The sequence below is a fragment of the Nicotiana sylvestris genome, chromosome 8 (assembly GCF_000393655.2).
Source record: "Nicotiana sylvestris chromosome 8, ASM39365v2, whole genome shotgun sequence".
Lineage (NCBI taxonomy): Eukaryota > Viridiplantae > Streptophyta > Magnoliopsida > Solanales > Solanaceae > Nicotiana > Nicotiana sylvestris.
Window position 1 is genome coordinate 75110631 of NC_091064.1, and position 25324 is coordinate 75135954.

Here is a 25324-nt window from a genome sequence, read left to right on the forward strand (position 1 = left end):
ATAGTCTATTAAGCTTAACTTTGCTTATATTGCTTTCTTTAGGGAAATATCTTCCTGAATGACTATTCTCTGAATCTCTCATAAATCTTCTTCTGTTATCCAATCTATTATCGCCGGAACGAAATCTAAAATTTTCATGATGTAAACCATTATCAAATCAATCAGTCCCTAATTCAAGTTAAGTTTATTTTAATCACTAGACCATACTGATTTCTGTTATTTTGTGTCCAACTTTTCCTTCTGGTAGTCGCGCTGGGGTCACGAACTTATTTCTGAAAATGAGGATATGACTTTATGGCCTATACTCTTTGTGTTGTCTCAAGGCCTATAACCTCTTGTCTTTTCCTTTACTTGACTATAGATTCTGTAATATTGTTATCTTCTTAATCTGCCTTCGTCATCCATGTATCACGCCTTACTCATAATACTTCATTAACTCTCTTCTTATTTCCCACTAATATTTATGTCTATCACTTTATTCATGGTAACTCGAACAAGACATTCCTTCGCTTTTAGCTCCCCTTGCTCCATCTACTGGTTCTTCAGGTTGCCTAACATTCTTTCTCCACTAGGCACGGGAGCCTTACTAAGGTAATATTTATCCCTTCAAGTCTTCCAGTGCCTATTATTGTATTACTCATATCTAGATGTACTAGTTTAGAATGCACCCTTTGGGTGTCTCACAATGAGATCTATCACCACATTTGTAATGTCCTTCGGAAATGTCAACTAATGCAAACAATTCATCAACCATTTTGGATTACTCTAACTGTAACAACCCGACCGGTCGTTTTGAGCTCCGGCACGTCATTCAGCAGTTTGAGGCCATGAGCGGCTTCATCTTAGGTATATTGACTTGTGTATGGTCAGAATTAAAATTTAGGAAGTTTGGAGTCAAATCTAAATGGAAATTCTCATTTTGAAAGCTTAAAATTTAAGAAATGAACTAGGATTGGAATTTTGAGTAAACGACCTCGGAATTGGGATCCGAAGGATCCAGCAGGTTTATATGATGATTTCGGACTTGGGCGTATGCCCGGATCGGGTTTTGAATAACCCGGGAGCGTTTTGGCGCCTATTGTGGAAGATAGCATTTTAGAAGAAATTGCATCAGTTTGGCTTAAAATGCATTTCAGTGTTATTGATGTCCGTTTGGAATTCTGAGACTGGGAGTAGCTCCGTATGGTGATTCTAGATTTGGGAGCACGATCGGAAGTGAATTCGGAGGTCCGTAGGTCATTTTGGAGCCGTTTGGCTAAATATAGAAATTTGAAGGTTTTTGAGAAAATTCGACCGGAAGTGGAAATTTTGATATCGGGGTCGGAATACGATTCCGAAAGTTAGGGCGAGTTTGTAATGTCGAATGTGACTTGTGTGCAAAATTTGAAGTCATTCCTGAATGATTTTGGCAAGGTTTGAGACACTTAGTCTCTTTTAAGGAAGCTTAAGTTGGAAAAGTCAACCAGATATTGACTTATGTGTTAGAGTGCTCGAAATGCAAATTTTATGGTTCGGATAGCTTTTTTAGGTGATTTGGGACTTAGGAGTGTGTCCGGAATATTTTTGTGATGACCGGTGTAGAATTAAGCTTGAATCGGCAAAGTTAGTATTTTGGCGAATTCCGATTGATAGGTAAAATTTTTATCCGAGACTCGGAATGGAATTCCGAGAGTTTCTGTAGCTTCTTTATGTCATTTTGGACTTGTCTGCAAAATTTGAGATCATTCCGACTAGTTTTGACATCGGATGTGAAAATTTGAAGTTTCAAAGTTCATAAGCTTGAATCCGAGGTGAATTTAGTATTTTTGCGTTGTCTTTGGTGATTTGAAGGAACAACTAAGTTTGTGTCATATTATGGGACTTGTTAGTATACTTTGTTGGGATCCCATGAGGCTCGGACAAATTTTGGAAGAGTTTTTGGAAGATTTTTGCCGTTTTGAGCATAAATGTAATGATCTAAAGGTTCATTTTTAGTTCCAGAGATCTAAATTTGATTCCGAGACTTCCAAAATTTTGATAATGAATTATAGGACTGATCTGGATATTTTGGTCTAATTTCATCAAGTCGGGATTAGGTTTTTGACACGAAACATTAGTAATTGTTTAACGAGCTAAATGGTTATCACACTGGGCAAATGAGCTCCGAATTGAGTTTCGATTAAAGGGTTGTGTTCGTATTATTATTTGTGACTGATAGGAACAAGAATCGTCTAATTCCGAGTTCGTATGATGGAGTTAGAGCCATTTTAGTGAAAAATAACTGTGCTGCAATTTAAATTGGCTGTTGGTGCATTTTTTTAGCAGCAGTGAACAGTACCGCGCGGGTGAACAGTAATTGCGAAAAATCTGGGCAGTGAGTTTATATCCGATTTTGGGTCATTTTTCCACCATTTTCAGTCATTTTGAGAGCTTTTGGACGGGGATTGAAGGGAGTTTCAACTGAGATCGATTGGAGATAAGTTTTATGAGTTAAATACATGATTTTATTGAAGAATCATCCTTGAAATCCATGAAAACATAGCCAAATTATAAGAAATTAGGGCTTGAGATTGAAATTCTAAAATGAAGATTTGAGGGGTCATTTGAACTCCGATTTTGGTAAATTTTATATGTACGGACTCGTGGCGAGACGCGGAATCCGGTGATGTGACTTTTGTAATTTTTCGAGAAGTGGGCCCGGGGCTCGGGTTTTGCAAATTTCGTGATTTTCGATATTTTTCGAGTCTTTTCGATTGAGTTATATTCCCATAGCCTATTGTAATATATTCCTTGTGGTTTTGGCAGGATTCGACGCGCGATGAGGTCGATTCGAAAGGAAAGGGCATCGCGAAGTAGACTTTTGGCCGTCTTGAGGTGAGTAATAGATGTAAATGCTGTGGGGTTTGAAACCCCGGACTTTCACATCGTAACGCTATATTGAGGCGTGACACGCACTCCATGGCGAGTGCGGGGTCGGATACTATTAGGGATTGTGACTTGGTCCATCCCGTGTGATGTTTATACTATACTAGTGATTGATATACATACTTCATTGATATTACGGGGCTTGATGCCATGTTTGGGGCCTTGTGCCGATTTGTAAAATCCTTCGAGGATTGATATTACTGCTTAGCATGATTTGCATATCATTTAATTTCAGTCCAAGGTTTTAAATGCTGTTTTGCAAACTCAGCCATAATTCTAAGTGTTGAAAACTTAAATGATATTTTTAAATGTATTCCGGGCTGGGAACTTCTGTTTTGTAAATGCCCAAGGGGCTTATTATATTATTTTCTGGACTGATTATAAAGTGACTTGAAATAGTGGTAACAATGACACTGTGTGATATACTTGAAACAGTGGTAACAATGACACTGTGTGATATACTTGAAATAGTGGTAACAATGACACTGGATGATATACTTGAACAGTGGTAACAATGGCACTGTATGATATAAATTGGTCAGGTAACAATGGCTGACCGGTCAGGTAACAATGACTGACCAAGATATTGCGCTTGGGCTGTAGGAGCCCCTCCGGAGTCTGTACACACCCCCAGTGAGCGCCGTCGACGATAAATAAATATGGATGGCTCGGGCTGCACGCCGCAGTGGGTACTGGAATGTACCATCATATGCATTGCATTGCATTCATGTATTTGTATTTATACTGGTGTTTAGCTGCTCAGTTCCATATGTTGCTGTATATTCGGATTGTAGCTTACTTTGTGTATTTACTGGATTTTCTTATCTTCGGACTGTAGTTACTTTTATTACTCACTGGGTCGGAGTACTCACTTTACTCCCTGCACCTTGTGTGCAGATCCAGGGCAGTCTCAGGCTCAGTAGATCCAGTTGATCAGCAGATCCAGCCTCTGGGAGTATCGAGGTAGCTGCACGGCGTTCGCAGCCATTGATCTTCTCCCTCCTATCCTATCTCTTTATTTCCGCATTATCGGACTTTGGATATACCGTGTATTAGGATGATATTCTGTATTCTAGAGGCTCAGATTCGTGACACCGGGTCCTAGTGAGATTATATTGTGTATTTTGTTAAATTCTTCAATACTTTAATCTTGATTAATTGATATTTCTTTTCGCTATTTTTGATAAATTGGGTTAAGTGTTGAATAATGGTCGGGCTTGCCTAGTAGTGTGCTGGGCGCCATCATGACCGGGATTTGGGTCGTGACAAGTTGGTATCAGAGCCTAGGTTACATAGGTATTACGAGTCATGAGCAGGTTTAGTAGAGTCTCGCGGATCGGTACTCAGACGTCTGTATTTATCCTCGAGAGGCTACCGACCTTTGGGAAAACTTCACATTCTTGAATTATTATCGTGCGTCCTTGATTCAGCTTGAAAAGAAACTTTTGAAATTCCTTCAGCGTGATCGTATGCACCAACGGGCGCTCAGTATCAGATATGTATCGATGGCTTTTGATTCCCCGATCGAAGGGCGAGGTGTTATCTCTGTGAGTTTGAAGTTAGACCAGTCTGGAGGACTTGAGGCCAAATCTTTGCCAATGGCTTGAGCACCGAGGTGCTGATTTTGTGAACAAGTGTTTTGAACTCATATGTTCATTATTGTCCTTGTTAGCCGGAATGGTGGTTGGATATCCACGTGATGAGTATGTTAGTGTTGCGAGGTGTATTTGTATGACTTGGTAGTGGCGAAGAAGCCTACTGGATAGTAGATGAACTGTTAAGTGATTCGTTTCTTATTGTGATTTGTTGAGTAGCCCGAGTTATGGGCGCGTGAAGAATATTTTTCGTGTCTCCTAGTTAGATAAGTCTGGGAGCTGAGATCGCTTCCGTAAATGTATTATGACGAAATCGTTGAGTCAAGGAGACCACCTTGAAGGTCGAAAATATTAAAGGAAGAATATGTTCCTACTTGGTTGAATAGCCCAATAATGGAGGGTTGAAGGGTATTTTCTATGTGTTATGATTCAAATAGGTGCAACGCATGTCCATGTATCAATTTAGATTTATGTAATTGATATGCATTGTGATGCTTTGTCAAGTTGTGGATGTGTTGTTAGGATGGTTTTGGTGATTCTCTGGCAGGTGGATAGGACCAATTACAAAGGAGGCTCTGCCGAAATTTTTGAAAAATTTAGGACTTAAAAAAAAATTGGTCGCCTAGAGAGTGGGCTTAACTGTTGTGTGAGTAAATGCAAGAATTGCAGAAGAGTTAAAATTCCAGATGATTCGTGCTTCCACGAGCTTATGATGGAGTGAGTTTAATCTCACCATGATATTACGACAGCAATAGAGTATATGTGTTGTGATCTATGGCTTCGAGCCAAGTTGGGGAGCTTGCTGTTGATTAGCTGATTGCACGGTTTATTACCTGCGTGAATTCTGGTTATTGGCGTATTGGTGGGTTATTGCAGCTACGGAAAAGGACCATGAGTGGTAATTTGAGTAAATGAATTGTTGGATGCATGCTATGGTTAGCCTTATTGGCTCATGTTCAGACTTGAGGGAAGATTCATGATTTATGCCTCGTATAGGTGCAGGCTTCGAGGGAAGTGATCCCTCTAGGTGCTTTATCGAGAGGGTATTCATATGTTATAAAATTCAGTAGAGTTGGTTGCATTCGGGGCCAAGTCAGAGCTGGGTGGCTCTCAATAGCGGTCCTAGTTAATTCAAGAGGTAAAGTGTGGTGCCTAATGATTTTGAGTCTATAAGTACGGTTAAGAGTCAAGCTTTTGAAGCAGCTTATGAAGAAAGGCACAGAATGTTCTATGATGTTTTGACTTGCGGTGTAGCATTTGAGAGACATGAAATGGTCATGGTATTTGAGACAGCATGGTCTCGTGATTTAAGGTCACTCGGGGTGAGTTTGGTTGAAATAAGTTAGGTGTTAAAGGGAGATATTATTATTTCTAAGGCAATCAAGGATAAATTGGAAGGAAGTAGATTGATTAGCCATAGTTGAGTTGGTATACTGGTGTCAGTGATCGGTTCGTTCAGCGTGATCGAGTTATGCATGTGAGGCTTGTCGGCCGCAGTGATTGATGTTATTCTGAAGCATTCTTTTGTTAGGGCCTATTATGAGTAGGCGGATCCCAGAAAGTGTTATGGTGGCTTGGACAACTACTTAGAGATTGGCATATTCGACGATTATGAGGATTCGCTTGTATGCTTCTATAGTTCTCCTGAAGTGAGTTATATGGAAAGTCTTATGTGATGAAGTATTAGCCTATCGGCGGTTCTAGAGTTGTGATGGAAATCGCGTCTATCGTATATTGGCACGTGAGGTGCAGTGAGTGGTATGGAATTTGAAGTAAGGACCAAGGTTGCAGTTTGGTCAATGACTGTGATGTCACGATCTCGGATGAGCAGTATATGAGTTTCAGTGTTTTGAGTAAGATGGGTATTGACGTTAGTATCACCTGAGGTCGGTGTTCTGTGAGAAAGGCTTTGCATCCTGGTTAGGGATTCTTGATCGCTTTTCAGCGTTAGTGCAGCCGGTGGTTTGGATGTGCAGACCCGTTAATTATTTCGGAAGATGGTGGGAGCTTGTCCCACAGGAATATTGTATAAGTGTGACATGTAGTCACTTGATTAATTAGAAATTTAAACCAAGTATGAGGATTTTGGTAATATCATCCATTTGAGAATTTATGCCTGGAGGGCACTCTGTTTATTGGGTTATGGACCTGTGAAAGATTATTGGCCTAGCTTGGCACGATCAGGATCGACTTGAGGTCTATGGATAGATTTAAATGTGGAAGTGAGCCTTACGTCAGGCCAGTTGTGTTTATTTCAGCAATGCGCTCTTTATGGAAGGATAGTCGCGGTCTTATTTCGTGGTCAGTTAATTCATGTAAAGATATATTGCACCGTATGAGTTGTGAGACGGCTTGGTAAATTCCTTATGTGTTGAGGTTCCGCTCAGCGGTGATGTTATATGAGCAGGATGAGACTTAGATCATGTATCGCACCTCAGTTGTGCTTGAGTTTGTAGCCTATAGCGCTATATGTTTCCTTGGGAATGATATTATGCACCTTAGTGTGTTTATGACCGTATATTCGGTATTCTGATGTGATGAGCTATTCAGATCGACGTATATCTCCTTATGTGAGTTCTATATGTGGATCGGGTGGCACACCGCCATGGGTATGTTGTTTGGATCAGGTTGCACACCGCAACAATGTGATGTTCAGTTCAGTGCCCATACTTGCTTTTGTGTGTTCTGTTTCCCTGTTTTCTGAGGAAGTCTATGTTAGTGTGCGAGTTGAGTTGTTCCTTCTAGAGTTCGCCTTCCTTTTGTATCGCGTTCGAATTGATAGCATACTGGCACATTGTGGCGTCTTGTGGGATTTTTGATTATGTTTGAGGTGGCTTATTGCCTGAGCAGTTCGTACTGAATAAAACGAGGTTACTAGATTTGGGTTCAGTGCAAACTGATTATATGAAGTATATTATAGAGCAAAGATCATTCTTTGGTTTGGGACAAGATAATGGAACTTGTCAGGAGTGTAGATCCAATGAATTGTTGATTCAGTAGTTGGTTGTGAATTTCGGCACATCTCTTCAGTCGTATTGGTGTTGAAAAAAAAAAAAACTTAAGCAAGACCTGTGTAGATCATGAGATGCAATGGGAGCATCAGATTCGTGGAATTTTGACTATTATGTTTAAAGAATGTTATTGTGGTTCTATGAGTAAAGTGATGCAAAGTGTGAATTCAGCAAAGTTATGCAGTCATGTTTGGGTACAGCGTGTGGAGATTGATATGGTGGTCGTATGATGGAAACAGGCTTGGCAGGGAAATTCAGGATGTTGGAATTGGGCCTAATGGCTTATTTGCTTGAATAAATAAGTATATCTACAGAATTATCGAGCTAATGTGCTCAACGGAGTAGTGGTAGCATGGGAAGGTGCATGATGTGTTAAACAAGTGATTTCAGACTACTTCAGTGTAGTTCTCAGCACGTTCGAGGACGAACGTATGTTTAAGTGGGGGAGATTGTAACGACCCGACCGGTCGTTTTGAGCTCCGGCGCATCATTCAGCAGTTTGAGGCCATGAACGGCTTCATCTCAGGTATATTGACTTGTGTGTATGGTCAGAATTAATATTCAGGAAGTTAGGAGTCAAATCTAAATGGAAATTCTCATTTTGAAAGCTTAAAATTTAAGAAATGAACTAGGATTGGAATTTTGAGTAAATGACCTCGGAATTGGGATCCGAAGGTTCCAGCAGGTTTGTATTATGATTTCGGACTTGGGCGTATGCCCGGATCGGGTTTTGGATAACCCGGGAGCGTTTTGGCGCCTATTGTGGAAGATAGCATTTTAGAAGAAATTGCATCAGTTTGGCTTAAAATGCATTTCAGTGTTATTGATGTCCGTTTGGAATTCCGAGACTGGGAGTAGCTCCGTATGGTGATTCTGGATTTGGGAGCACGATCAGAAGTGAATTCGGAGGTCCGTAGGTCATTTTGGAGCCGTTTGGCTAAATATAGAAATTTGAAGGTTTTTGAGAAAATTCGACCGGAAGTGGAAATTTTGATATCGGGGTCGGAATGCGATTCCGAAAGTTGGGGCAAGTCCGTAATGTCGAATGTGACTTGTGTGCAAAATTTGAAGTCATTCCTGAATGATTTTGGAAAGGTTTGAGACACTTAGTCTCTTTTAAGGAAGCTTAAGTTGGAAAAGTCCATCGGATATTGACTTATGTCTTAGAGCACTTGAAATGCAAATTTTATGGTTTGGATAGCTTTGTTAGGTGATTTGGGACTTAGGAGTGTGTCCAAAATATTTTTGTGATGACCGGTGTAGAATTAAGCTTGAATCAGCAAAGTTAGTATTTTGGTGAATTCCGATTGATAGGTAAGATTTTGATCTGAGGCTCGGAATGGAATTCCGAGAGTTGCTGTAGCTTCGTTATGTCATTTTGGACTTGTCTGCAAAATTTGAGATCATTCGGACTAGTTTTGACGTGTTTCGACATCGGATGTGAAAATTTGAAGTTTCAAAGTTCATAGGCTTGAATCCGTGGTGAATTTAGTATTTTTGCGTTGTTTTTGGTGATTCGAAGGAACAACTAAGTTTGTGTCATATTATGGGACTTGTTAGTATACATTTTTGGGATCCCATGAGGCTCGGACAAATTTTGGAAGAGTTTTTGGAAGATTTTTGACGTTTTGAGCATAAATGTAATGATCTAAAGGTTCATTTTTAGTTCCAGAGATCTAAATTTGATTCCGAGACTTCCGGAATTTTGATAATGAATTATAGGACTGATCTGGAAATTTTGGTCTAATTTCATCAAGTCGCGATTAGGTTTTTGACGCGAAACATGAGTAATTGTTTAACGAGCGAAATGGATATCGCACTGGGCAAATGAGCTCCGAATTGAGTTTCGATTGAAGGTTTGTGTTCGTATTATTATTTGTGACTCATAGGAATATGAATCGTCTAATTCCGAGTTCGTATGATGGAGTTAGAGCCATTTTAGTAAAAAATGACCGTGCTGCAATTTAAATTGGCTGCTAGTGCATTTTTTTAGCAGCAGTGAACAGTAACCCGCACGTGAATAGTACCGCACGGGTGAACAGTAATTGCGAAAAATCTGGGCAGTGAGTTTATATCCGATTTTGGGTCATTTTTCCACCATTTTCAGTCATTTTGAGAGCTTTTGGACGGGGATTGAAGGGAGTTTCAACTGAGATCGATTGGAGGTAAGTTTTATGAGTTAAATACATGATTTTATTGAAGAATCATCCTTGAAATCCATGAAAACATAGCCAAATTATAAGAAATTAGGGCTTGAGATTGAAATTCTAAAATGAAGATTTGAGGGGTCATTTGAACTCCGATTTTGGTAAATTTTATATGTACGGACTCGTGGCGAGACGAGGAATCCGGTGATGTAAATTTTGTAATTTTTCGAGAAGTGGGGCCGGTGCTTGGGTTTTGCAAATTTCGTGATTTTCGATATTTTTCGAGTCTTTTCGATTGAGTTATATTCCCATATCCTATTGTAATATATTCCTTGTGGTTTTGGCAAGATTCGACGCGCGAGGAGGTCGATCTGAAAGGAAAGGGCGTCGCGGAGTAGAGTTTTGGCCGTCTTGAGGTGAGTAATAGATGTAAATGCTGTTGTGAGGGTTTGAAACCCCGGACTTTCACATTGTAACGCTATATTGAGGCGTGACACGCACTCCATGGCGAGTGTGGGGTCGGATACTATTGGGGATTGTGACTTGGTCCATCCCGTGTGATGTTTATGCTATACTGGTGATTGATATACATACTTCATTGATATTACGGGGCTTGATGCCATGTTTAGGGCCTTGTGCCGATTTGTAAAATCCTTCGAGGATTGATATTACTGCTTAGCATGATTTGCATATCATTTAATTTCAGTCCAAGGTTTTAAATGCTGTTTTGCAAACTCAGCCATAATTCTAAGTGTTGAAAACTTAAATGATATTTTTAAATGTATTCCGGGCTGGGAACTTCTGTTTTGTAAATGCCCAAGGGGCTTATTATATTATTTTCTGGACTGATTATAAAGTGACTTGAAACAGTGGTAACAATGACACTGTGTGATATACTTGAAACAGTGGTAACAATGACACTGTGTGATATACTTGAAACAGTGGTAACAATGACACTGGATGATATACTTGAACAGTGGTAACAATGACACTGTGTGATATACTTGAGATAGTGGTAACAATGACACTGGATGATATATTTGAACAGTGGTAACAATGGCACTGTATGAAAAAAATTGGTCAGGTAACAATAGCTGACCGGTCAGGTAACAATGATTGACCAAGATATTGCACTTGGGCTGTAGGAGCCCCTCCGGAGTCTGTACACACCTCCAGTGAGCGTCGTCGACGATAAATAAATATGGATGGCTCGGGCTGCACGTCGCAGTGGGTACTGAAATGTAACATCATATGCATTGCATTGCATTCATGTATTTGTATTTATACTAGTGTTTAGCAGCTCAGTTCCATATGTTGATGTATATTCAGATTGTAGCATACTTTGTGTATTTACTGGATTTTCTTATCTTCGGACCGTAGTTACTTTCATTACTCACTGGGTCGGAGTACTCACTTTACTCCCTGCACTTTGTGTGCAGATCCAGGGTAGTCTCAGGCTTAGTAGATCCAGTTGATCAGCAGATCAAGCCTCTGGGAGTATCGAGGTAGCGGCACGACGTTCGCAGCCATTGATCTTATCCCTCCTATCCTATCTCTTTATTTCCGCATTATCGGACTTTGGATATACCGTGTATTAGAATGATATTATGTATTCTAGAGGCTCAGATTTGTGACACCGGGTCCTAGACAGATTATATTGTGTATTTTGTTAAATTCTTCAGTACTTTAATCTTGCTTAACTGATATTTCTTTCCGCTATTTTTGATAAATTGGGTTAGGTGTTGAATAATGGTCGGGCTTGCCTAGTAGTGTGCTGGGCGCCATCACGACCGGGATTTGGGTCGTGACACTAACCCAGCCGGATCATGATATTATGTTCTTCTCTTAAACCATATTTGTTAGTTTCCATAAAGCATAACTCAGATCGGTATGGTCAATTATACATACCTATGTTACTGTTGAAGGTAACTCAAAATGCTTACATCTCTTTTCTTGAATGGTAAATAAGGATAATCTTTATTAACTGGGTGCATCGTATCCTTCTTCACCTTGCTTCTTTTACTTGCTACAGCTCGTGTCTAACTTTCAATTTCATTATTCTTTTTTTTACCGCAAGAGTGTATAAGTACTCTATCCTAAAAGCTCCTTATCAAGAACCGTACACCTTTTAGTACACACATGATCTGCTGAAGACCTCTCATTTAGTCATTATATGCAAGAGGCAAAATCGATTTCCTCTAACTCAACACTTCCACAGCTATATCTCTTATTGATCGTCTTTCTGAATGCAAGCATCGTCTTATTACGAATAGAAGTTTGGGATTTGAATTCTTATAAGTGAGCTCTACCACAGGATCTAGAGTAAGAAAAAAGAGTGACAGTCCTAATTACCCTGTAGCCTCCCGCTTATAAGTGTGGTGCACGACACACCTATAAACAACACTCTACTAGACACGATTTATAGACTCCCTATGACAGAACTGCTTTGATACAACTTTTGTCACGACCCAAACCTATGGGCCAAAATGGGCACACAGTACCTTACATAGCCGAGTACCAACATAACGTATCTTTCCATGTCATACGTATCATAGATAACTGAGCAGGAAGGCTGCCATGAAATAAGTAGAATACAACATGTAATATCAACTTATACGTAAGACATACGGGCCTATAAGACCAAAATAACCCCTGTATATTGAACATAGGCCGACAAGGCCATACAACCTTTTACGTACATGGTATCTGTCTACAAGCCTCTAAGAATACATAATTTTTTTAAAGGTCAGGACAGATTCCCGCCATACAAAACAATACATGTCTCAACCTATAAGTTCAGATAAAATCATCAACGTGTACCAGCTGATCAGGTGGTGGTGAGTGTATAACGCCATAACCTTTCCCATATCTCATGTACATATATATGCATATATATACGTGTATATAACACCATCTGGTCATGAGTCAATGTGCATGTATAAATGCATGAAATGCATATGAAATACGTTAATAAAATCTCTCGGTACGTCATAAGACCATTATGCCTCTGATTAATATCATGAAATAAACTTTACCAACTTACGTATTTTTTAGACCCATGAACAGATGATAGAATAATATGACACATGGCAAAATAAGAACATATACATCTCTAGCATTTCAACTAATAGAGTAATTTATGGAAGTTGTGCATTTGCTCGTTTCGCTTGTATTGTATTGATCATGCCACATAGAAAGAAGGAATAGCCTTAACATACCTGGAGTATGGGAAAATTCATATAATATATATTGGAAACGATTACACCATACTCCTTTAGCACTGCAAAAAATTTACGTTGAATTATTCTAACAATTATTTGTTAGAATTTGTTTGGTTAGTATGATTTAGACGTGTATTGTTTGGTATTGCGGGACTCTATCCCGTACTTTATAAAAACTATGTACTCTTAGAGGCTTGTAGACAGATGTCATATACGTATAAGGTTGTATGCCTTGTCTGCCTATGTTCAGTATACAAGTGATTATTTTGGTCTTATAGGCCCGTATGTATTATGTATAAGTTTATATCACATGTTGTATTTTACTTATTTCACGCACCCTTCTAGCTCAGTTATCTATGATAAGTATGACATGGAAAGATATGTTATGTTGGTACTCAGCTAAGTAAGGTACCGGGTGCCCGTTGCGGCCCATAGGTTTATAATGATGATGCCCACAGAGGCGTATGTTTTAAATGTTTATGTATATATACATATGTATCATGCATTTCATGTCGGTAGCCCTCAGAGGTATGCAGATGTTACAAGTTGTATATTCTCTATCCCTACTTATATTACTGTTCATACTTATGGTTCCCTGCCTTATATACTCAGTACTTTATTCGTACTAACGTCCTTTTGTGGACGCCGCATGTCATGTTGTAGGTCCTGATACACAGGCAGTTGCAGCTCCCCCACCATAGTAGGCTGTACAGTTCAGTGGTGATTGGCAAGATCCCTTCTCTGGATTTGCCATGGTCTTGGTATGCATTTTTGTTATAGACATTATGGGTATGTCGAGGCCCTGTTCCGGCAATGTTGCAGCACTTATGTTGCTTTAGAAGCTCATAGACTGGTGTAGACTCATGTATAGTTTGTATGCCTTGTCGGCTGAATTTTTGTTGTATAGTCTTTCATGGTAGTGTGGTAGCTCGTGCCTTATATATAGTCTTGATTGTCTGGTCATCCCATGTTATGTATGTTCATGCCATCATATTTTATTGTTAGTTGTCCATGATCCATTTCTACCATTTATATTGATCTTGTCAGCACTAAAAGATAATAAAGAAGGTTAGATATAATGTACGTTGGTGCTCGACAAGTATGGCCCGGTGCTAGTAATGGCCCTCCAGTTTGGGTCGTGACAAACTTGGTATCAGAGCAAGTCTATCCTAGGGATTGTCTATGAGCCGTGTCTAGTAGAGTCTTGATTATGGATGTGTAGCGCGCAACATTTATAATCAGGAGGCTACATGACATCTAGGTTGATACCTTCTTCCTGAATCTAGATCGTGCGTAGAGTTGAGTCGTAAGCATTCATCTCTAATATTCACCATGTTTTCTTTTAGTGATGCCTTCAAATAGGAACCAACCATTTACCGGTTGGTCAGAGTGAGATGCCAAGCCAGAGAAGGCCAAAGTGAGGCTTAGAGTGAGATGCCATCTCATGAATTACTTTTAGTGTCATGCATATGTGTATGAATGTCATGTCATGCATAGGTACATATTTCATAACATCATCAGCCTCTGACGGCATCCCATCATATCATATCGTCCACTGTGGGCAAAATCATCATCGTATACCAGCTGATCAGGTGGTGGTGCATATATAACACCATAACCTTTCCCATATCCCATATACATACATATATAAGCATATATAATGCCGTTTGAATCATATTTCAGCCACCGTGGGCAACATCATCAACATATACCAGCTGATTAGGCGGTGGTGCATATATAACGGTGTAACCTTTTCCCATATCCCATATACATATATTTACATATATACACGTATATAACGTCATCTGGTCTTGGGTCAATGCACGTGTATAAATGAGTGAAATGCATGAAAAGTACATTAATAAATTTTTTTGGAATTGTAATAAGACCATTTTGTCTCTGAGCAATATCATAAAGTAAACTCTTTTCAACTTTCATATTTTTCTGAGACCCATAAACAGATGATAAAATATTATGACACATGGAAATTCAGGAACATAGATATCTCTAATACATCTATGAGTAGAGTCATTTATGGAATTTCTGCATTTGCACATTTCGTTCGTATCGTATGGATCATGCCAAAAGAAAGAAGGGATAGCCTTAGCATACTTGTTCCTGGAATTATTTGAACGAACCTACTTCTAAAAAATTTACACTAGATCTCATTGAAATTGGAATGAACTTGGCTTGGACGTTTGGATGAAGCCTGGAACGAAACTACTTGAAACAAATATTCTGCTTCAATGTTCTTGGTTTTAAATCCAAGAATAGATTTTGTTCACTTTGAATGAAGACTCTTAGCTTCTAACCCTATTAATTTAGAAAGACTTCCATGTTGCCCCTTTCTGAAAATGACTAAACGTAACTTTTGTATCCTTTGTTCCAAGACTTGGACAAGTATCATATTTGTGGATGATAATCATTTCATAGGTTGCCACATAGGTTAATTAGTTTCATAGTCATTTTATGTGTTGTCACATGTATTTTGGAGTATAATTAATTAAGTTTTATCCCCTTATTAGTTAACCGGGTAATGTCTTGTTACCTGGTAATTAATCAATTACCCAAAAATTTGAGAATTATTTCTACTTACTTAAAATATTACTCACTTTTCACATACCTTATACACCTTTATATCATGGCTTTGTAGTACCTTGTATGGCACTAGTCCATAAATACTGGGTTAATGCTCGGGCCATATTTTATCCCAAAATATCAAATTTCAACGTAATTCATTTTCTTCGACTTGATTCCCTTCTCACCTTAATGAATTTATTCATCACCTACAATCCTTATAATCTCTACGTAATCTTTTCCTTGGACTAATGTCAATTACCTTACAACAAATTCAACGTATAATACTGTAGGGTGCAACATCGTCGTAAGTTATTACTACGAAGTGTAACATCACCATAATGTAATACTGCAGGTGAAATACTGTCGTAACTTAATACTGCAGAGCATGACATTGATCGTAATATATTACTGCAGAGGGTAACACCATCATAACATATTACTGTAGAGCATAACATCGTCGTAATATAATACTGCAGGACGTAACATTGACGTAATATTGCGGGGTGTAACATAATCCCCTATTTGGAACATTCGTCCTCTAATGTTGACTGGCGCTCTTATCATTTTTGTAACTTATAGCTCTTGTGAATACATTAATACTCTTCTTACCATTTAAGCAGTTGCTCTATGAATAAAGCCAAAGTCTGGGGTATTCCACCCTTTAGTCTTTTTGCTCGTATCATGACCTATGGTTGAAATCTTCCTAATCTTGCAACTTTTGTTACCTCCTGTCATGCAGCTTGTATGACCCTGGCTTTATAGGTGCACTTATGCGATTCATCTTTTCTTGTTCCTTTTATCTTTTAGTCTATCTCTAGGCCTTACTTTGTATATACAAGGCTTAATAGGATGTTTCTCTTGGCCTCTATAGGTATACTGAAGTCCTTCGCTCGATACTTTGTTGAACTTGCGAATATGGCCATATCATATTTCATAGATCTGATAATCCATTCATATGACTTTACTGCATTTACATGGGTTATACTATACCATAATTTTTTACTTCAATCTACCTCTATTGAGGTATGCTTACCAAGCTCCCAGTTACTTTTGTTGACTATCATTTAGGTATAAATCTCAGTCCTTCAATGCCCTTCATTACCGTTCGTCTTAAGAATGGTCGCTTAATCTCATCTCATACTTTGTGACTTTTGTCCATCCATTATTGATTCACCTCAATATTAATCTACAATATACCACTGATAACTTGAAACTTCTTACGTCATACCTTGCCACTAGGGCTTACGTTCCATCGAGGAATATTTGAAGTGATTTCCATAATAATATTTCATAGTGTCTCAGTATGATTCAGCTTATGGTGGTATCTTAATTTCGTGCTACCAGTGAAACCTTTTCTCCTTCTCTTCTCTCTTTTTTTTCCCAAATCATTATTCAAACGAAGGCTCAAACGTCATCCTTTATTTGTCACAATTATACCCTCATTTTACTGCCAGGTCTGCATTTTATTCCTTCTAAATGCTATTAATCTTAGACTCCTTTGAGTTTATTCAAGCTATACTGAACTTTCAATAACTTAGAGAAACAATTATCTCTCTTGTTTCCATGGACTTAATCCCGAGGACTTATCCATTATCGTCACCTTTTCACTTGCCTTTCCTCATCCTTACTCACATTTCGTTAAAACTTTGTCCCTCTACCATACTTTAGCTTGCGACCTATATATATACATTTATACTACTGCAGCCTTCCTTTAACTTGCTTGCACTATATATTTCTTTATGTTATTCTGGATCGTCAAGCGAGACATCACATTGTCCCCAACTTTTATCTACTCTAATAATTAGATATCTCAATACTTAGAAACTATAGGTTGGAAGACATGTTGCCGACAATGCCATTATCATTCCCGATTATTGGATCCCCGTGCTTATAGCCTTTTATCTGATGTATGGACTATTCATGATCTTCTGCCTTTGAGTATCTCGTGCGTTGTTCTCCTTTACCTTACTTACCTTAAAATCTCGCATAGTATCTTCTATTTCTTTTCTGAACCCCCTTCCACCTAGGTATAATTCTCATCCATAACTTGAATCTCTATTATAATACTCGCACCTTTGGTACATAGACAATCTAGTAGGAGCTTCGTACTGAATTCTTATGAGGCTGGCACTTCTTCTAACTGGCTTCCTTGTAGAGACATTATATATTATGGTTGTTGTGTTATATCCCTTGAACATCTGACATTAAGAGTGATTCTGTCATGTTCTCAAGCACAAATTCTATAATTTTTCTAGATCCAATAATCAGACTCCTGATTTACTTGAGTGATGTAATTCTTTAGTTTCCTTTTCCTTCTGATCAGCCTTTACGTAGGCATAAGCTATCTTCCGATCTGTGGCTCATGGTATTAGTTATTACATTAGCCTTTCATGGGCATTATGGAATATCCATGACAGAATCTTTTAAAATTTCAATCCTTTGTCTATGTCCTCGGCTCAATTCTTTCTTTTAACTTAAACCGGAGTTTTCTATGGCAATATGATTGTCAACAAATATGCTGCCTGGATAATGCTCTAGAATCTTGAGTTTATCCATAACGTACGAACTCTGGATCATTGATCGAATAATTCATTTGTTCCATCTTAGCTTATCTTAGTGCCCACACTTGCTAGAGTTTTTATACAACTCATATGTTCTCGAATTTACTTTTAACTCATACTTCCCGTTCATTAGTCATGGTAAGTGCCACTTTCCTTTGGAATGCTTACAACGTTGTTGCAAGATTGTTGTTACACGACCATTTCCTCTTAAGGTCGTTGTGCTTAGGTTGAAGCCTTCTTTCTTATCTCCTCAGCTAGTCTTTCGTTGTAGTACTTAGGTAGAACCCTTGACTCTCATAAAGCTGCGAGCTTATTACAGACCTTTTCTGATGTCCTTGCTTGCCTATAATCATCCGTAGTTGCTTACTTACATGCCCTTGTGCTTGTATGGTTGCTTTTGAACTGATATTTTGACTACCTTCCCAATGGCACGTTCTTTTATCCCCGTAAAACTCATATGGTACCTTTAACTACCCTGACATTTGTTTGAATATATCTCACGTATTTTTATGATATTCTTCAAGGCTGAATTCTCCATGTTAGGTTTTACTATGTTTATCTTACACGATCTGATGACTCATCTGTAACCTCCTGTTTAACCATAACTGGGATCTTTCTGACCAAATACTAACTACTCGTTGGCCCATTCTCATGTTAATATTCCTCGTAATTTATCTTGGGTTATTTTCTTTGTCTTAACTTACATCTCGAACTGGCTCCTTATTTATTAATAATAGCTCAGGCATGAACCTTTACTTCCTCTCCTTCACATCGTGCTTGAACAATATTCCTGAATCGTAGCGTATTTGTAAGATTTAGATAAGTGTCATCTCATTCCTCTTTTATTAATTGCATTATTCCTTTACTATTCCATAGTCACTAGAACCACTTAATTATGACTTAATGTCACATCATTCCATATTCCTCCCTTTAGGGGTGTACTAAGAGTTGAAGCCACGTGTCACGCCCCAACCTCAAGAGGCGCGACCGGTGCTCAATCGAGTGAATCCAACTGAGCAAGCCTCATCAAATACTACCCATCCAAATCAATATGAATAGGGAAACCATGCTTTCATTTAATTAGACAAGGAAAAATAGTACATTCAACATTTTAGTTCAATTTATATCAAAACATTAAATCGTAGTTAAGTGTCCCAGATTCCATACATTTATAGTTTAAAAGAATGCAAGAGTACAAGGTTACAACAGTGTTCATTGACCTATCCAATACCCCTACATGACCCACACAAACATCTATGAAGCCTGTAAGGATACAAAAGACAGTGATAACAACATCGGCAACAAGGCCCCATCTATATCTCAAAATGGATGTCTATAACAAAAGGTGTACCAAGATTTTGAGAAAAGGATGCTCTGCTACACATGATCAGCACTATCTACTATGGAGCCACCTACATTCATTTAAAAATGTAGCGCCCCCAGCAAAAGGGACGTTAGTACCATGGAATAGAACTAGTATGTATAACTAAACACCATCAAATTAGAAAGAACTTTCATACACAAATAAGGAAATCACAGGTATCACTCCAAAGCTTTAAACAATCACAACATTATCAACATAAAAGAATTACACAACCTTCACATCATGTTTCCATAGCCTTTAATTGGTCATTTCATACTATTCCACATCGTTCACATTACCACCGCTATCTTGAGCGGAGTCCGATATCTACCCGATCGCTAGGCCATATCCCGGAGGCGTTACCAATATTCTATTCACACTTTTCAGTTTCAATTATCAATGCATAACCGCCATGTGTATGTGTCATGGCGTCCGATCACGGACCGATCGGCTAGGCTGCCTTACCGAGGCATTACCATTTTCCATTATTCATCCCACTCCAATATTTGGTTACATATGTATTAGCTTACCGACACTTGGGGCCACAATTTTCACATTCCATAATTCACGTATCACATTGTTCCCATTTCAAACATTAGGTTTGTATTTCAAGAGAGTATGGCACACAAAAGAAAATAAGGTTGTAGGCGTAGATGAGACTTCATGTAAATGGCACAACAACACACTTCAATTTCAATCTAAGGTCTAAGCATTTAGATACATAATTCATAGTCCTTGCACGTTTTCAAATTATCAAGAATAGCACGTTGATCAATTTGAGACACAGTCTCCACGCATATAAGGTTGCAACACCAAGTCAAGTGAAATAGAAATCAATACAACAATTCAATTTAATCTTACCATAGTGACACAACCAACGATGAAGCTCAATTTCTAAAAGATGGGGTTTTAGCCATACATACCTCAATAAAGCTTTCCTTATTCCTTACAAAATTTCGGAACTTTTAGCACTTCGATCTATTGTGTAAGAATTACAAATTAAACCGAGAATTAGAGAAGAGATTGAGATTCTAGCTTGTTTTGAGCATACTATCAAACACTAAATTGCATTGTGATCTTAGGCCCTTTTGAGAGAAATTTCTATCATTTTATACCCCTCTTGCTTTCTTTTTAGTTCTCTACCTCCCAATATTCTATGGTGTGATATGCATGCAAGAAATTCATTCTTATACCCATGAATTACTTCACTAGTGATCCCTTATTGCTAAGCATAGGAACAAGAGCTGAGATAATGAAATATTACCTCTTTGGATGAAGATTTAGGTGCCCTCACTTGATTATCTTCAAATATTTAGCAAGGTTTCATGGAGTAATTTGATGTGAAGCACTTACCTCTCTAGGACCCTCTCTCTCTCTCTCTCTAAAAGCATCAGGAAATATGCTCAAAATGAGTTATAACACCGAATATAGCGATAAGGGGTCGGGTTTAAAATTTAGAAAATTGGAGCCCCAAGTCAGGTCTGCGATCGCAAAGTGGAAATGCGGCCTGCAGAATGGACCACAAAAGTGCTCCCAAAATCCGAACATTCTGTCTGGGTATGCGGCAGAAATGCTGCCCGCATACCCGTTCTGCGGTCGCATAATGCACCGCAGAACTGCTCCTTATAAAATATCAAGGAAATTATACAATGACTATGTGGTCCGTATATCGGTTATGCGATCACATAATGGACCGCATATTTAACCTAAAATTTGACTAACACACTGACTCACTTTGCGGTGACTGTGCCCCCTGTGCGGTCCGCATACCTGATATGCGACCACATTCTGGACCGCAAAATTGCACTTCTCTGGAAAACATTATTTCTTGACTTTTTAATGCACCGTTCAATCCAAAGGAAGCTCGCCGCGAAGAATTTTTATGAATCCTAACACATGCTCCTAACTTGGCACCACGGGATTCGGGGTTCTGAGTAGGAAATTCACAGGGCCTTACATCCTCCCCCACTTAAGATCATTCGTCCTCGAATGAGGATCTAGGTTCAATTATTAAAAGTGTTAGTGTAATCTTCTGTTCTTTATTACCTGAAACATGTTGCCAGTCTCCAAATTTAGCTAACTCCCTATATTTCCGAAAATTTCGCCAAAGTTTCCTTTGTATCTAGGCCTTATATCCTAAAGATAAGAGTTCATAGGAGCTAAATGCATAAAAGCTATTACATGACTATTCAAACAAATGTGGATGCTTCCTTTTCATTTCATCCTCGGCTTCCCAAGTGGCTTCCTCGACTTGTTGGTTCCGCCAAAATACTTTCACGGATGCAATTTCCTTATTTCTCAAATTCCGAACCTGCCTATCAAGAATGGCAACTGGAACTTCTTCATATGACAGTTTTTCATTTACCTTCATAGTTTCAACTGGCACAATAGTGAACGGATCTCCCAGTACCTTCCTCAACATGGACACATGAAAGACCGGGTGTACTAATGATATTTCGGGTGGTAGCTCGAGCTTGTATGTCACCTGACCAATCCTCTAAATTATTTTGTATGGTCCGACATACCTCAAACTCAATTTTCCCTTCTTTCCAAATCGCATGATGCCCTTTATAGGGGAAACCTTCAGAAATACCCAATCATCTTCTTTGAACTCTAAACCTCTGCGACGCACATCCGAATAGGATTTTTTGCGACTCTGAGCAGTTTTCAATCTCTCCTTAATAATCTTGTCTTTCTCCATGGCCTGATGCACGAGGTCTGGCCCTATCAATTCTGCTTCTCCAACCTCGAACCACCTAGTGGGAGACCTACATCTCCTACCATACAGTGCTTCGAATGGTGCCATCTGGATACTAGCGTGGAAGCTGTTGTTGTAAGTAAATTCTATAAGGGTCAAATGGTCATCCCAACTACCCTTGAAATCAAGAGTACAAGCGTGCAACATGTCTTCAAGCATCTGAATCATTCGCTCTGCTTGACCATCGCTTTGTGGATGAAAAGTTGTGCTAAGATTTACCTGTTTACCCAAACCTTGCTGAAACTTCTTCCAAAGGTTGGCTGTGAACAGAGCCCCTCTATCTAAAATGATTGAGACTGCAGTGCCATGTAACCTGACTATTTCTTTTATATATAACTGAGCATATCGTTCCGATGTGTCGGTATATTTGACTGGCAGGAAGTGCGCTGACTTTGTGAGTCGATCAACAATCACTCAAATTGAGTCGAACTTGCGCGGAGTGCATGGTAACCCTACCACAAAATCCATGTTGATCATCTCCCATTTCCACATTGGAATTTCTATGCTTTGAGCCAATACACCGGGCCTTTGGTGTTCAACCTTTACTTGCTGAGAATTTGGACATTTTGCCACAAAGTCTACCATATCTTTCTTCATGTTATTCCACCAATAAATTTCCTTTAGGTCATGATATATTTTCGTGGAACCTAGATGCACAGAATACCTGGAAGTGTGAGCTTCTGCCATGATCCTTTCCCGAAGACCGTCGATATCAGGAACACAAAGGCGGTCTTGGTACCGTAGGGTAACATCATTCATGCCAAAGGAAAAAGCTGTGGTTTTGTGTTTGAGAATCACATCTTTCAGTTGTGCTAACAACGGATCCAGAAATTGCTTCTCTTTCACCTCTGCCACAAGTGATGATTCAGCCCTATTCTGCAAAATTACCCTTCCTTCATTAGATTTCGCAAGGCAAACTCCCAAACTGGCCAACTGGTGAACCTCCCTGGCCAACGACCTTTGATGGGCCTCCAAATGAGCTAAACTTCCCATGGAATTTTGACTGAGTGCATCTGCCACAACATTAGACTTTCCCGGGTGATAGAGAATATCAATGTCATAGTCCTTGAGTAACTCTAGCCATTTTCTTTGCCTCAAATTCAACTCTTTCTGCTTGAAAATATATTGAAGGCTCTTACGATCTGTAAATAGATCCACATGGACACCGTACAAATAATGTCGCCAAATATTTAGCACAAACACCACTGCTGCCAGCTCTAAGTCATGGGTTGGATAGTTCTTCTCATGATTCTTGAGCTGCCTAGAAGCATAGGCTATAACCTTGCCATGTTGCATTAACACACACCCAAGCCCGACTCTCGAAGCATCGAAATACACTACAAACCCCTCTGTACCCTCTGGCAGGGCTAACACCGGTGTTGTTGTCAATCTTGACTTCAACTCTTGGAAAATCTTTTCACAAGAATCGGACTACCGGAATTTAACTATTTTCTGCGTCAATTTAGTCAATGGAGAGGCAAGAGTAGAAAACCCCTCCACAAACCTCATGTAGTACCCAGCCAACCCTAAGAAACTGCGAATCTCAGTTGGAGTGGTAGGTCTAGGCCAATTCTTCACTGCTGCAATCTTTTGAAGAACAACCATAATTCCTTCCCGGGAAATGACATGGCCCAAGAACGAGACAGATTCAAGCCAGAATTCACATTTCGAAAATTTTGCATACAATTGATATTGCTGAAGAGTCTGCAAAACTGCCTTGAGATGGGCAACATGGTCCTCTCGACTTCGGGAATACACAAGGATATCATCAATAAACACTATCACAAAGGAGCCTAGAAAGGGCTTAAAGACTCGATTCATAAGAACCATGAAAGCTGCCGGGGCATTTGTTAGCCCTAAAGACATTACCATAAATTCAAAGAGCCCATACCGAGTTTTGAAGGTTGTTTTTGGAATATCCTACCCCCTTATCTTCAATTGATGGTACCCGGACAGCAAGTCAATCTTTGAGAAACATGTAGAACCTTGCAATTGATCAAATAAGTCATTTATTCTTGGCAAAGGATATTTGTTTATGATTGTGACCTTGTTGAGTTGCCGGTAGACAATACACATCCACAGCGATCCATCTTTCTTTCTTAAAATTAGACCGGTGCGCCCCATGGAAACACACTCGGCCGAATGAAACCCCTTCTCTAGCAAATCCTTCAATTGTTCCTTTAGCTCTTTCAATTCTGTCGATGTCATTCTGTAAGGTGGAATTGATATAGGTTGCGTGCCTGGTATCACATTGATCCCAAAATCAATCTCCGTGTCCGGTGGAATCCTAGGGAGTTCATCTTGAAAGACATCCGGAAATTAATTCACAACAGGTATAGACTCAAGGCTAAGCGCCATGTCATTGGTGTCCGTGACCCGAACTAGATGATAGATACGCCCTTTCTTGATCATCTTCGCGGCCATAAGGTAGGAAATAAACCAACCTCTAGGAACTACATTATCTCCCTTCCATTCAATAACGGGCTCATTAGGAAATTCAAGCCTAATGGTTCTAGTCCGACAATCAAGTTTGGCAAAGCATGAATAAAGTCAATCCATTCCCATTATTACATCAAAGTCGACCATCCCTAACTCAATAAGATCGGTTGCGGTATCCCTACCCCGTATCGTAACAACACATCCCCTATAAACCCGAGCAACTATAATAGACTCACCAACTAGGGTAGACACCAAAAAGGGCTCACGAAACTGATCTGGCTCTATCCTGAATCCCATAGCAACAAAAGGGGTAACATAGGACAAGGTGGAACCATGGTCAATAAGTGCATACACAATATGAGATTGGACAGTCAGAATACCTGTAACAACATCTGGATAAGCCTCTGCAGTCTGGCGACCACTCATACCATAAGACCGGCTGGGTCCTCCTGAACTCCGCGCACCACCCCTAGCTGCACCACGCCCTATGAGTGTTGGGGTACCTTGAGCTGGGGAGAGGGCTCAAGATGTAGCAGCTGCCTAGCTGGATGACTGAGTTGTGCCCCTACCCGCTCCCTGGTGGAATGCATGACAATGTCTCTGAATATGACCCCTCATCCCATATCTATAGCATATAGGTAACTCTAGACAGCAAGTCCTTGAGTGCATCTTCCCGAACCTGAGTCACGGGGACCTCTGCTGCTGCTGGAACCTCTCTCTCTGACCGACCCCGCTGATGGGATCC

General features: G+C 39.4%; 1 protein-coding gene across 1 annotated transcript; it reads right to left on the reverse strand.

The window, feature by feature from the left end:
• Nucleotides 1-21567: 21567 nt before the first annotated feature.
• LOC138875220 (uncharacterized) lies at nucleotides 21568-22083 on the reverse strand. Its single transcript, XM_070154043.1, has 2 exons — nucleotides 21908-22083; nucleotides 21568-21796 (listed from the first exon to the last, which is right to left on the reverse strand). The coding sequence occupies exons 1-2, from the start codon at nucleotides 22081-22083 to the stop codon at nucleotides 21568-21570; spliced, it is 405 nt and encodes a 134-aa protein (XP_070010144.1).
• Between the last annotated feature and the right edge of the window lie 3241 nt (nucleotides 22084-25324).

Coding starts and splice junctions, on each gene's coding strand:
- LOC138875220 (XM_070154043.1), bottom strand. CDS start 22,083: ATGGAGAAAGACAAGATTATTAAGGAGAGATTGAAAACTGCTCAGAGT. Junction 21,797..21,907: donor AAGGGAAAATTGAGTTTGAG/GTATGTCGGACC, acceptor GTCCATGTTGAG/GAAGGTACTGGGAGATCCGT.